Source organism: Anomaloglossus baeobatrachus, chromosome 2 (genome assembly GCF_048569485.1).
Source record: "Anomaloglossus baeobatrachus isolate aAnoBae1 chromosome 2, aAnoBae1.hap1, whole genome shotgun sequence".
Lineage (NCBI taxonomy): Eukaryota > Metazoa > Chordata > Amphibia > Anura > Aromobatidae > Anomaloglossus > Anomaloglossus baeobatrachus.
In genome coordinates this window covers 298941682-298956182 of record NC_134354.1, presented here as the reverse complement: position 1 = coordinate 298956182, position 14501 = coordinate 298941682, and the positions used below count along the sequence as shown (strand labels likewise).

Below are 14501 nucleotides of genomic sequence, written 5' to 3'. Positions count from 1 at the left end.
TGTGCAGAAATAACAAGTAGGGCTTTTTGTTATTTCAGTCAGTAGAGCTATGAAATAAAGACGCAGCTTTCATCTGCTTCATGCTAGTCATTAGTTGCACTTTGCTGGCAGCAAAGGGATATGTGTCAGTGGGGGATGTCCATTCCAGAGAGGTCACCCTGTCACTGTCACTCCCAGGTGCCATATTTAGAACTTAGATAAATCTGTCCTCCACCCAAGTGCTCTGCCAGCCCACCCCTGGCTTTGATCCTTTACTGCAAGCTCTTCAGTTCCTCTCTTCTCTCATTGTACCTCACATGATAACTTTTTCTCTTTTAATTTTGTTCTCTATTAATTTATAAATTCCTCTCATATTATCATGGCCAACAATAATAACCAATCCACACCTAATAACAACAATAATGAGGTGCCCAAGGATAACTCAGAAGCTCCAGAAGAAGAGAGCCCTAAGAAGAAAGAACTTGAAGAGTTGCCTCCCTTTGAAATAGTGGAAGGGTAAGCGCTTGAAATAGTGGATAGAAAATATTATTGAAAGTAATATAAGTAGATGGAAAAGTCCTGAAAAGTAAACCTACTTTGTAGATGACTGACTCAACATGTGGAAAATTATGTCCTAATGTATTATAGTACGTCACTACTGCTTGTATGCTCTTCAATTCGACAAAGAGACTCCATGCTGAAACTGTATTCTAAGAATAATGCACTGCAGTTTTATGTGTGTAGGGGTATTCTGACTTAACTCCACAAATTGTTAGATTTTACTATGCGAATTTCTTTAATTCTTGTAACATAAGCTACTGCCAGAAATGTTCCCCCCATTCAAACAAATGCACACCTGGCTCATATGAATGGGTGGGTCAGAAGGAATAGCTGTCTTCTACCCAACCGTTTCTAAAGCTACCTAAAGTGTATGATCAGCTTTAAATACAAGTACTATACTATATATATAAGCTTTCTAAGTGGAGAATACTTTACTTATTGAACTACTTAATACTAGCAAATGTTTTCATGGTTATTAGTTGCTTAGCATTATTGTGCTTCTCACGTAGCAGTATGAAATTTATATGCCCAATGTGCAACTTTGCCACCAACTCTAAATGCCTTTGATTAGATGATGCCCAACGTTAAATTACTTGTGTGACAATTACAGGTGAGCGAATAGTAACTATTAGTGTTCGGATTATATTCGTAATGAATCCCAAAATGCTATTGCAGTATTTGTCACAAATAAAGAACCTAATACAAGTCAATAGGGAATGTGAACATTTTTCTTGTTGAGACAAATACTAGAATAGTACACGGCATTCGGCAAGCATCCAAACACAAATAGTTACTGTTCATCCATCACTAGTGACGATCATCAGTATCATTTATGGCGTATATGTAATTTTAGTTATGTTATTGAACAAGATGAGATATAATAATTAAGTTACACATTATGATTATAGATAGTCAAACTTTATGATTGTGAAGAGCTGTTTTTCCGGAGTGCTGGTTACGTCAATCTCATTGTCGTTCTCATTGTTTTGTTTTATTAGACATTTTCTTCTTTGTCAGTTTAAAAGCCACGTCACACTAAGCAACATCGCTAGCAATATCGCTGCTGAGGCACGACTTTTGTGACGTAACAGCGATGTTGCTAGCGATGTTGCTGTGTGTGACATCCAGCAACAACCTGGCCCCTGCTATGAGGTCGCTGGTTGTTGCTGAATGTCCTGGACCATTTTTTAGTTGTTGCTCTCCCGCTGTGAAGCACACATCGCTGTGTGTGACAGCGACAGAGCAACAACTGAATGTGCAGTGAGCAGGGAGCCGGCTTCTGCGGACGCTGGTAACCAATGTAAATATTGGGTAACCAAGAACCCCTTTCCTTGGTTACCCGATATTTACCTTCGTTACCAGCGTCTGCCGCTCTCACGCTGTCAGTGCCAGCTCCCTGCTCCCTGCACACATAGCCAGAATACACATCGGGTAATTAACCCAATATGTACTCTGGCTAGGAGTGCAGGGAGCCAGCGCTAAGCGGTGTGCGCTGGTAACCAAGGTAAATATCGGGTTGGTTACCCGATATTTACCTTAGTTACCAAGCGCAGCATCGCTTTCACGCGTCGCTGCTGGCTGGGGGCTGGTCACTGGTTGCTGGTGAGATCTGCCTGTTTGAGAGCTCACCAGCAACCTGTGTAGCGATGCTCCAGCGACACTGCCAGGTCAGGTTGCTGGTGGGATCGCTGGAGCATCGCTTAGTGTGACGGTACCTTTAGGTTCACAGAAGGCCAGGCACAAAATCTTGAATTAAAGATTAATTAGAATAAAGGTAATTAGAATAAAGCAATAATTCCATTACTCTTCTAGCACAGGGGCCTCAATTAAGCTATTGTTTTCTCAGCCACTAATCCCATTATGTGGATGGTGATAAGGTGGTGTCACACACAGCGACGACGACAACGACCTCGCTGCTATGTCACCATTTTCTGTGACGTTGCAGCGATGTCCCGTCGCTGTCGCTGTGTGTGACATCCAGCAAAGAGCTGGCCCCTGCTGTGAGGTCGTTGCTCGTTGCTGAATGTCCTGCTTCATTTTTTCGTCGTCGCTCTCCCGCTGTGAAGCACACATCGCTGTGTGTGACAGCGAGAGAGCGACGAAATGAAGCGAGCAGGGAGCAGGAGCCGGCGTCTGGCAGCTGCGGAAAGCTGTAACCACTGTAAACATCGGGTAACCAAGGGAAGACCTTTCCCTGGTTACCTGATATTTACCTTCGTTACCAGCCTCCGCCGCTCTTGCTGCTAGTGCCGGCTCCTGCTCTGTGCACATGTAGCTGCAGTACGCATCGGGTAATTAACCCTATGTGTACTGTAGCTAGGAGAGCAAGGAGCCAGCGCTAAGCAGTGTGCGCGGCTCCCTGCTCTCTGCACATGTAGCGACGTTATGATCGCTGCTGCGTTGCTGTGTTTGACAGCTAAGCAGCGATCATAACAGCGACTTACAAGGTCGCTGTTACGTCACAGAAAATGGTGACGTAACAGCGATGTCATTGTCGCTATGTGTGAACCCAGCTTTATCCATATGTCCTGCAATTGAGATATTTACTCGATTAGTTATTAATGAGTGAACCCAGCTATAGTAGACACAGTGGAGCCATCACCACAGGGGGTCTCACATGCAATCCCAAGTGATGGGCTCAGGAACATAATACCTTCACTAATGCACAGTTAGCATGGTTGGGTGTTTCCCAGGGCTAGGCTAGAACCTGGGGGGGGGCGACTTAGGGGTACTTAAGACACTAATGCGGAGATGAAAGGTTGTTGCTGGCTGGAGCTGGATACAAACACTACAGCTGTGGTATCCGTTGACTGGATGAGCATAGGCTGTGACTGCAGACGATACTGGTGGGAGATACAAAACCTGTGGGCCTACCAAAAGTTGGGTGACAGTGGGTATCGTCTGGTACAAGATCAGTGGAACTACCGGTCCCAGTTTGGGATCTTGTGGACTGGGGGCATTTTGTTCTGGTCATCTACCTGGAGTTGCTGTAAGACCGCAGAAAGAAGAATAAAAATACATCATTAAGCTGACTAGGTGATACCTACAACCTACAACCTCAAATTTTCACAATGGTATTCGAAGGTTTCAGCAAATTTTAACAACTAGCAAATTAATTTACATGAATTGGTCAAAAAATGATTTGCATCATTTTACACACTTTAGAAGATTGCATCAACCACTGAAAACTCACATGCCTATAGGCACAGCCATGCAGGCTTCATCATACATAGTTAGATAGTTACTTAGTTTGAAAAAAGACCTAGCTCCATCTAGTTCAACCTTCCTTCACCAGTTCTACATTTGGTCACTAAGTCATTTATAACCAACAATGTTGTGTGTACTGAAGAAATCATCCAGCCCTTTTTTAAAAGCTGTTATAGTGTCTGCCATTACTACCTCTTGTGGTAGGGCATTCCTCAGTCTGACTGCTTTAACTGTAAAGAACCCTTTCCTATTTAGCTGTCTGAATCGCTTTTCTTCCGCTCGCAGTGTATGCCCCGTGGTCCTTAGTATTGCCTTTGGAAGAAATAAGTCATGTGCCAGTCCTTTATATTGACCACACATGTAATCATACAAATAAATGAGATCGCCTCTGAGACGTCATTTTTCTAAGCTAAACATATCTAACTTTTTCAACCTGTCATCATATGGGAGGCCTTCCATTCCTTGTAGTAGTCTAGTTGCCCGCCTTTGAACTGACTCTAACTTCTGAATGTCCTTTTTAAAATGTGGAGCCCAAAACTGGATCCCATATTCCAGATGTGGCCTTACAAGTGATTTATAGAGGGGTAACAATACGTTGGGATCACGGGATCTAATCTCTCTTTTTATACACCCTAAAATCTTGTTTGCTTTAGCAGCTGCTGCTTGACATTGAGTACTGTTGCTCAGCTTATTTGTAATAAGAATACCCAAGTCCTTCTCCTGTTCTGTAGTCCTGAGTTTACTTCCATTTAATGTATCATTCCATTTAATCACATCAGCAGCATTACCAATATCCAGATTTGCACTTACCCCCTCATAGAACCCCAACAGGTTGGTTACACATGACTTATAATAACTGACAAACAGCATGGATTCAAGAAAGATATTATTTTTTGCAATATATTTTTGCATGTCATCCCTTAAAATGCTCTCAAAAACTTTGCATACTACTGAAGTCAGGCTGACTGGGCGGTAGTTGCCTGGATCTACCCTCTTACCTTTCTGAAGTATTGGTACTACTTCAGAAATCCTCTAATCCTGAGGCACCAACCCTGTTACAAATGATTCTAAAAAGATGAGATACAGCGGTCTGACGATTACGGAGCTCAATTCCCTCAATATTCGTAGATGAATGCCATCTGGCCCGGGGCATTTGTCAATGTTTAATTTACTCAGATGCAGGCGTACTTCTTCTTGTGTTAAATTAAAGTTAAATAGAATTATATTTTGTGGTGAACTTTGATTTTTCACTTGTTGAATGATTCCTGGAACAGTCTGCTCCTTGGTGAACACTGATGAGAAGTGCCTGTTTAATTTCTCAGTCTTTTGTTTGTCCCCTATAACTAACTTGTTATTATATGTTAAGGGGCCGATACTATCCTTTTGGCATTAATGTATTTATAAAAGATTTTGGGATTTATTTTAATGTCATTGGCGATTTTTGTTTCAGTAGCTAATTTTGCTTGCTTGATTTCTTTTTTGCATTTCCTATTGATATCTTTACACTTCTGAAATGCTATTTCTGTATTCTCAGCCTTTAAGATTTTAAACACCCTTTGTTTTTGTTTTATTATACTTTGTAAAGTCTTATTTATCCATAGTGGTTTCTTTTTGTTCCTGGACTTTTTTACAGGACTCCAGTAGTATATCCTTACACTTCCCCCATTTATGTTCGGTATCCCCAGTTACCATGACTTTGTCCCAATCTACACATTTAAGCTCTTCCCTTAATTTGTTGAAATTAGCTTTCCTAGAATTCAAGGTTTTAGCATTTCCTCTTTTAAATGTTCTATTGAATATTACGTTGAAGCTTACCATATCATGATTGCTGGTGCCCAAGTGCTCCCGGACCTGTAGATCTGAAATAGTATTTGGTCTATTTGACAGGACCAGATCTAGCAAATTATCTCTCCTTGTCAGTTCATCTACCATCTGAGAGAGGAAATTGTCTTGAATACTAGATAAGAACTTACAGCTTTTAGCACAACCAGAAGATTCTATGTCCCACTGAATGTCTGGATAGTTGAAATCCCCCATAATAAGAACCCGATTATTATTATTATTATTATTATTAGCTGCCTTTTCAATTTTTTTTGCAGTATTTCACCATCTACCTGTTCAGGTATGTTAGGAGGCTTATTGCAAACTCCAATTAGCATTTTCCATTATTCCCCTTCCCATGTACATTTACCTATACTGACGCTACATTGTTGCAGTTTCCCCCAATGTCATCATTCAACACAGGTTTTAGGTTAGATTTGATAAATATACGCACCCCACCACCTTTTTTGTCTTTCCTGTCCTTCCTGAATGTAGTATAACCCTGTATGTTTGTCAGCCAGTCATGGCTTTCATCTAGCCAGGTTTCCGTAATGCCCACCACATGATAATCCATGGTTGACATAAGAGTCTCCAATTCATTCATTTTGTTTGCAAGACGACTTGCATTTGCCAGTAGACATTTAATACTATTAACACATGTATTACTCCTAGCCTCCCTACGTTCCTTGCATGTCCCAGCCCCCCCTAATCCCTCACTGAACCCTACCGTCTCACTGTCTCTATCTATCCCCTTATTTGCTCCACTACCCTCCCTCCTCCCAAGATCCTAGTTTAAAAGCTCCTCCATCTGTCTGACCATTTTCTTACCCAGCACAGTTGCACCCTCCCCATTGAGGTGCAGCCCGTCCCTACCGTAGAGCCTGTAGCCAACTGAGAAGTCGGCCCAGTTCTCCATGAACCCGAACCCTTCCTTCCTGCACCAAGTTCTAAGCCACGTATTTTTCTCCCTAAGCTCCTGCTGTTTTTCTAGTGATGCTCGTGGCATCGGTAGTATTTCTGAAAACACCACCATGGAGGTCCTGGACTTCAGCTTCTCTCCTAGTTTCCTGTAATCATTTTTAAGGACCTTCCACCTGCCTCTAACTTTGTCATTAGAACCAATGTGCACCATAACCGCTGGGTTTTCCCCAGCCCCACCCAGCAATCTGTCTATCCGATCCGCAATATGCCGAACCCAAGCACCCGGCAGACAACACACTGTTCGGCATTCACGGTCTCGGTGACAGATGACCCTGTCTGTCCACCTAATTATAGAGTCCCCTACCACCAACATCTGTCTGGGCTTTGCCGCACTCCTATTTCCCTCCTTCCTACAACAGTCATGTTCCTGGTTGCTAGGAGCAACATCCTGCTGTAGTGACGCTAGTCCTGGCGCTTCATTCCTGATATCAGCCAAACTGGCATATTTACTAGGTTCTGCCAGGTCAGGACTAGGCTCCCTGACACTTTTCCCCCCTACCTATTCTTCTGTTAATGCTTTGCAACTACTACATCACATGGTATAGAAGAACCCAATAAAAAAGCTGAGGCCTTGATAACAGGGCTAATTTTTGAGTTTTGCAGCCTAGAGAGAGGAGCTAAGCTCAGCTGATCATTAGAGGTAGGTCTAAAACAGATTAGACAACTACTGCAGCACTGTAAAGATAGAAAATGGGAAATATAGTAGTCTATGAATAATGCATATGTTCAAGTAAGGCTATGTGCGCACATTGCGTAAATACATGCAGTTACGCTGCGCTTTGTAGCGCAGCGTAACTGCATGCGTCCTGCGTCCCCTGCACAGTCTATGGAGATTGTGCGGGGGCCGTGCGCACGTGGCATCTTAGAGCGCAGCGCTTCGGCTGCTGCCCGGAGCGCGCGTTCTAAGAAGTGACATGTCACTTCTTCCGTGCGCTTTGCCGGCAGCTCTTGCTCTGTCTATGGCAGGAGCTGCAGGCAGAGCGCATGGAATCGGCTTTTTTTTTTTTCTCTACGGACATTTTCTGCAGCGATTTGAAGCGCACGTGTGCTCTTCAGATTGCTGCAGAAATTTCTGCAGGGCTAGTACGCAACATGCGCACATAGCCTTAGGATGCATTCAGAAAACCATATAAATTGGACCGAGATCAGATCTCAGTTCTTGGACTGACCGCAGCTCTCACAACCCAAGTATGACAGCTTCATATATTTTTATGCAGCTGTCATGCTTAGGTCAGGAGAGCCCAGCCAGTCAGAGCATTAAGGTCTGATTTATATGGTTGTCTGAATGCACCCTTACAGGGGGAGGGAGATAGAGAAATTGCTGGAAAACTGAATGCGTTGATTAGACCAGACAGTGATATATTCCAGTCAGACACTTTTCTACCCATTTATGATTTAAAATACACCATTTGTTACTCATTCTTGAAGCATTATCACCCAGGAAGGCCGTTTAATGCTCCACAATCCTATTTCTTTTACTAAAAAAAACCTAAGATTAGACAGTGTCCTTGATGCAACATTTTGCATTTTCTTGTGTAAAGATGAGCAAACCTGAGGTTCAGTTTTCGAACGAAACACCAACTAAAAAATATAGGGCTCAGGGTTTGGAGTTCGGATGCTTTACATGCGAACTTAACTTGCGTAAGCATCGCTATGCTCAGGTACGCTTGGTGTTCAGTCCTGAGCGAGCCGCTTGCAGTGCTTGATTGGCTCGCACTGGGGGTAACAACAGCGTGATCTGATGTAGTGGGCAACAAAAGAAAAAAGTTTGAAAAAGCCCACCTTCTCTCCCCTGGAAGAGATCTGCTTATGGCTGGCTGTATGTGGGCGGAGACTCAAACTGACAATCAGTGATTCTGAACCTCTTCGGGCAAGGTTTGGTCACAAAGAGGTTCGGTACGTTTCCAGCTGCGAACTGAACCCCCATATGGTTCACTCTTTTCTATTCTTGTGCATTCAGCTTTATGAAGGGGTACATTTTTTTTTCTTATTAACAAAGAAAAACAAAACTACCAATATTGCATTGAAATGCAACTGTCTACCGGCCAAAGTGTGCGTGATACATTTTTCATTTCTAATTTTAATTGTTCATGCTCATTTGCTGTACTAGTCCAATTTTACAACTGTGCACACCACAGAAATACTGTGCCCTGTTGCATGTGCTAGCTTTTTTAGATGTGTACCTCACTACCATTTCTAGCTGTGTTCTTTTTTGGGTTCTTTTTTGGGTAAGGGGGTTGAATTTTGTTGAAAAACTACATATTTAACCTTTTGTTCTACTAGTATAATTTCACAACCGCATGCACTATGATAAGTATTTTGCTGTATTTTGTGTGCGTACCTAACCATCCAACATAATATGTTTGATTATGGACTTTTTTAGGATCATTTGTGTTTAAAACACAAAAAAATACATGTTTTCCTTATTGCATACCTCTTTCACTAAAACAACTTGGCAACTACACCCTCTATATTAGTACAACCTGTTGTTGCATTTTTCTTTTTGGGCATGTACCTACCTACTAATGTAGCATTTTTCGTTACAGCATTTATATATTATATATATTATATTTATATATTATATACATTTATGAGGCATAAAAAATAGTGTTTAAAAAAAAAATATATAAAAAGAAAAGCGAATTTACTTTTTGTATACCTGATTCATTAGACTAACTTGAAAGGCCTCTGTGGCACAACAATACTGCGGGCTGTTGCTTTGCTGAGTTTGTCTTCCTGGGCATGTACCTGGCTAACAATTTTTGGTAATTTTGGGGGGCCTGGGAGATTTAATTTTGTTATCGGAAAATAGAAATAAATTAAATAAAATGTGTACACCGTAGATAAGAAATTAGAGAACAATGTATGATCACTAGTGATGAGCGAGTACTAAAAAGCTCGGGTGATACACGTGTACTCGGCCCGAGCACCGAGCCCAATGTTATCCTATGGGAGACCCGAGTATTTTTCTGAAATGACCCCCGGCAGCATGTAGAAACCCTAAAAATGTCACAAAAGTCTCAGAAGAGTGCTCAAATGACATGGCAACAGCATGGGGAAGACCCCTTGAAGCATTTATCACTCAAAAGTCACAGCTGTGAACAATTTTGTCCGCGTTTTACGCCATTTTTACGGACTCACCAGAAAACCTTCCAAAATGAATTTTCATGGCGGAAATGTTAAGGGCACATACCCAATAGTGAGATAGAGCTGGTGTATGTTACTTTTTGAGATTAATACATGAAAGATTTTACGTAAAACATTGCGTGGCACTCCGATGTCCAAAACGCACGTTTTGTGCTTTTTACTAGCGATGTCGGTCATTTTTTTTTTCATTCTATCTCCCGTCGGTCGGTCTCGCTCTGTCGGTCTCTCTCTGTCTTGTCTGTCCTCCTCTCACAGTCTGTCGGTCATTCTCCCCCCTCTCTCTTACTTACCGTTTCCCGATCACTGCCGCGGCGCTGCACAGCTGTTCACTAAACTCCGGTGGCTTTTCCTCTTTTGAAAAAGCCGGAGATTAAACAATCTCGTATTCCCTGCTTTCCTGCTTTTCGGCGCCTATGATTGGTTGCAGTGAGACACGCCCCCACGCTGAGTGACAGGTGTCTCACTGCACCCAAACACAGCAGCCGGTGTGTGTGTATACTGTGCAGTGAAATAAATAATTAAATAATTAAAAAATCCGGCGTGAGGTCCCCCCAATTTTAATACCAGCCAGATAAAGCCATACGGCTGAAGGCTGGTATTCTCAGGATGGGGAGCTCCACGTTATGGGGAGCCCCCCAGCCTAACAATATCAGTCAGCAGCCGCCCAGAATTGCCGCATACATTAGATGCGACAGTTCTGGGACTGTACCCGGCTCTTCCCGATTTACCCTAGTGCGTTGGCAAATCGGGGTAATAAGGAGTTAATGGCAGCCCATAGCTGCCACTAAATCCTAGATTAATCATGTCAGGCGTCTCCCCGAGATTCCTTCCATGATTAATCTGTAAATTACAGTTAAAAAACACACACACCCGAAAAATCCTTCATTAGAAATAAAAAACACTAACAAAGTCCCTCATCACCAATTTATTAACCCCGACAAACCCTCCATGTCCGGCGTACTCCACAGTCCTGCAGCGTCGCATCCAGCTCTGCTACATTCAGGTGACAGGAGCTGCAGAATACACCGCCGCTTCTGTCAGCTTCACACAGCAACTGAGGTGAGTAGCGCGATCAGCTGCTGTCACTGTTATGGGGGTAATGTCTCCAAATTCTCTACTAAGGTACCCCAGCCTGGTAATGATCCTCCTGCCTTGTATATACAGTACATGTCCCTCATCCTGCTATATACCCCATCCTGGCATATGGCTCCATCCTGCTATATACGGTAACCCATCCTGGCATATGGCCCCATCCTGCTATATACGGTAACCCATCCTGGCATATGGCCCCATCCTGCTATATACCTCCAACCTGCTACATACCCCCATCCTGCTCATATACCACCATCCTGTATATACCCCCATCCTGCTCATATATCCACATTCTGCTCATATACCCCCATCCTGCTCATAATATATCCCCATCCTGCTCATAATATACCCCCATCCTGCTCATAATATACCCCCATCCTGCTCATAGTATACCCCCATCCTGCTCATAGTATACCCCCATCCTGCTCATATTATACCCCCATGCTGCTCATATTATACCCCCATCCTGCTCATATTATACCCCCATCCTGGTATACGGCCCGCATCCTGCTCATATTATACCCCCATCCTGCTCATATTATACCCCCATCCTGGTATATGGCCCGCATTCTGTGACACATAAAAAAAATAAACGTTCATACTCAACTTACCTCACTCCCTGCAGCATCGCTCCTCCTCCCGTCTGTGTCAGCGGCAGCGCCGCTGAGTGGACCCATCCCCGTTCTCCTGCAGCATTGCAATGTCCTCCTGTGCCAGCGACGGCTGCGTGTGGACACGTGCGCACAGCGATGACGTCATCGCTGTGTGCGCCGCTAGTCTCAGCGGCCGCCGCTGGCACAGGAGGACATCGCAATGCTGCAGGAGAACGGGGATGGGTCCACTCAGCGGCCGCCGGCAGCCAGGAGGAGATCGCGGTGCTGCAGGGGAATGGTGACAGGTGAGTGTACTGATTCACTGCACCCCGTGCTGATGATGATGCACAGGGGGCAGTGAATACAGCCGAGCATGATCACTCCAGGCTGTAGTTGCCAGGGGTGATCACGGCCGGCTGTTTATCCCTCGCCCATCCTCCCGCCCATCATCCCGCCCACCTGTCTACTCCTGCTTCAGCACTAAGAGATGGGCGGAAGGATGGGCGTGCATATTAAATGAGCGGGTCCACGTGGTCACGGCAGGCGCTGCTGCTGCCTGCTTGTGCCCCCGATGACCCGCTCCACCGCAGCACCCTCATTCCCCGCAGCCATGCCCTACATTCAGACCATTAGACGCACCCCCCACTTTCCCCCAACATTTGAGGGGAAAAAAGTGCGTCTTATGGTCCGAAAAATACGGTAATCTACATTGATCAATATTTGAAGGTTTTTTGTATGGGGTACACCATGACACTAGAACAGTGTTTTACAAAAGATCCAAAGTTTATCAACATAAAACTTTTATTATGCTCAAAACATGATGATCATAATTAGAGAACAACAATAACTGTAGCACAGAGATAAATTATAAATACATTTTCTGAAGGTAACAACAGACACCAATCAGTAGGAAGTGTACAGGCCTTTACTTTGAATGACTGCAGCACATCTGGGGCCACAGGACATCACTAGTATCTCATACTGCTCTGGTGTAATTGAGTGATGAACGCAAGGAACCATGTTTTGTTGAAGAAGGTTCTGATACACACTTGCATTTACTCTGCCATGTAGCTGTATGAGAGGTCCAACACCTGCTGCAGAAAACATTCCCCAAACCATGACACTTCCTCCACCACCTGTCACTGACCTCTTAACACACTTTGGGTTCACTTTTTCCTCAGTTTGTCGACAAACAATGTTTCCCATCAGACCCAAATAAATTAAACTTGCTTTCATCACTAAAATGAACTGTGGATCACTTCTCCTCTGTTCACACAACATGCTCCTCACCAAAGGTGAGTCTAGCCTTTTGATTCTTTCTACTAATGAGAGGTTTAGTCACTGTGTAGCGCCCCACGGGGCCTTAGGTGTTACTCGTCACCGGGCCAGTGGTTTTGTGGGGTTGCTGTGACTGGCCTGACCCGGCTCTGTGGCCCCATCAGCTACATGTAAAAGACAAACGAATGGGTGTCCGGTGTAAAGGGGGATGGAATGAGGGTAAAGGGTCCCTGAAAAGTGTCCCCGGTTGCAGTGGCAACTGGGGTCTTGGCCGTGGACCCTTCCTGTGACTTTTTAACCATTTCATCACACTTTGATTTTTTTTTCCCTGTATTTCAGTACAGTACATAGTAAAATGAATTGGTGCAGAGCAAAGCTAAAACTTAAGCCCTCAATAAACAAGCTCTCATACAGCTATGTCGAGGGAGAGATAAAAAGATATAAAAGATTTCTTTGACTATTAAAAGAAGGCAAGGGAAAAAAACAATAGCGCAAGAACAAAAAAATTATTGGCCCTTAAAGAGTTCTAGTCAAATATGAGACTAATACACCCTATACCAATACTACGGGGGCTTAATTGTCACTTAAGGCTTTGTGGGTGTCATGCTTACCATACCTAGCTCTTCTTTTTCTTAAGGGTTGGATAAGTGTATTTAAACATCTTGTAATTGTTATTCTTGGGCAAAAATGTATGGTAAATGAAGATGTATGACTGGCAATGGACGGGGTATTGTGCAAGAAAAAGGCTCATGTGGGAGCCAATAGCAGTAGCAACACTGTTACCACTGTCACCAACCAAATGCAGATCACAATTGATCTCCTTTGGCTCAGGCAAAACTAGGGGATGAAGTGGGGAGCATAATGGAAAATGTAGCACATCACTTGTCTAATGATGATGTTACCTCTGACCTCTCCACCCACAGCAGTTTTTAATTGCAATGAGATGACACACAGTTAGGGTCACAGAGCTAGGGACCCCAATATAGAGATATACCTTGACGAGGTCTTGGGGCTCAGTTACATTGATCAATGCGATTGCTAAATATCTCCTTTTTCCTTATATTCATGGCAGGTATGCAATTCATTATTCACATGTTCAAATTAGCAAGTAGCATTTTTCATTGTATATTCCAATATTTTTCCATATGCTTGAGGCATTATACCATTATCTAAGTTTGATGTGCAGCCTTATCCTTATATATAGTATGTATTTTTTGGCTTGCACTCATAATATAGATATATATATTAGTGCTCACTTCAGTTATCCTATTCAGTTATATGTAGTTTTTTTCTGAATGTGAACACAGCTCCGCCCCTTTCGGCCATGTTTTTTCCATCTCCTATATAAGAAAGTCCTTAGTTACCCCTCTCCACCCACAGCAGTTTTTAATTGCAATGAGATGACACACAGTTAGGGTCACAGAGCTAGGGACCCCAATATAGAGATATACCTTGACGAGGTCTTGGGGCTCAGTTACATTGATCAATGCGATTGCTAAATATCTCCTTTTTCCTTATATTCATGGCAGGTATGCAATTCATTATTCACATGTTCAAATTAGCAAGTAGCATTTTTCATTGTATATTCCAATATTTTTCCATATGCTTGAGGCATTATACCATTATCTAAGTTTGATGTGCAGCCTTATCCTTATATATAGTATGTATTTTTTGGCTTGCAGTCATAATATAGATATATATATATTAGTGCTCACTTCAGTTATCCTATTCAGTTATATGTAGTTTTTTTCTGAATGTGAACACAGCTCCGCCCCTTTCGGCCATGTTTTTTCCATCTCCTATATAAGAAAGTCCTTAGTTACCCCTCTCCACCCACAGCAG

General features: G+C 43.2%; 1 protein-coding gene across 1 annotated transcript in view; it reads left to right on the top strand.

Moving 5' to 3' along the window:
- Positions 1-230: 230 nt before the first annotated feature.
- Positions 231-14501, top strand: part of APOBEC2 (apolipoprotein B mRNA editing enzyme catalytic subunit 2) — a 65542-nt gene continuing 51271 nt past the window's right edge. Inside the window, exon 1 of the mRNA XM_075335857.1 lies at positions 231-495. Within this exon, the coding sequence (XP_075191972.1) occupies positions 359-495 (137 nt within the window). The 5' untranslated portion in view covers positions 231-358. The remainder of the gene's footprint in view (positions 496-14501) is intronic.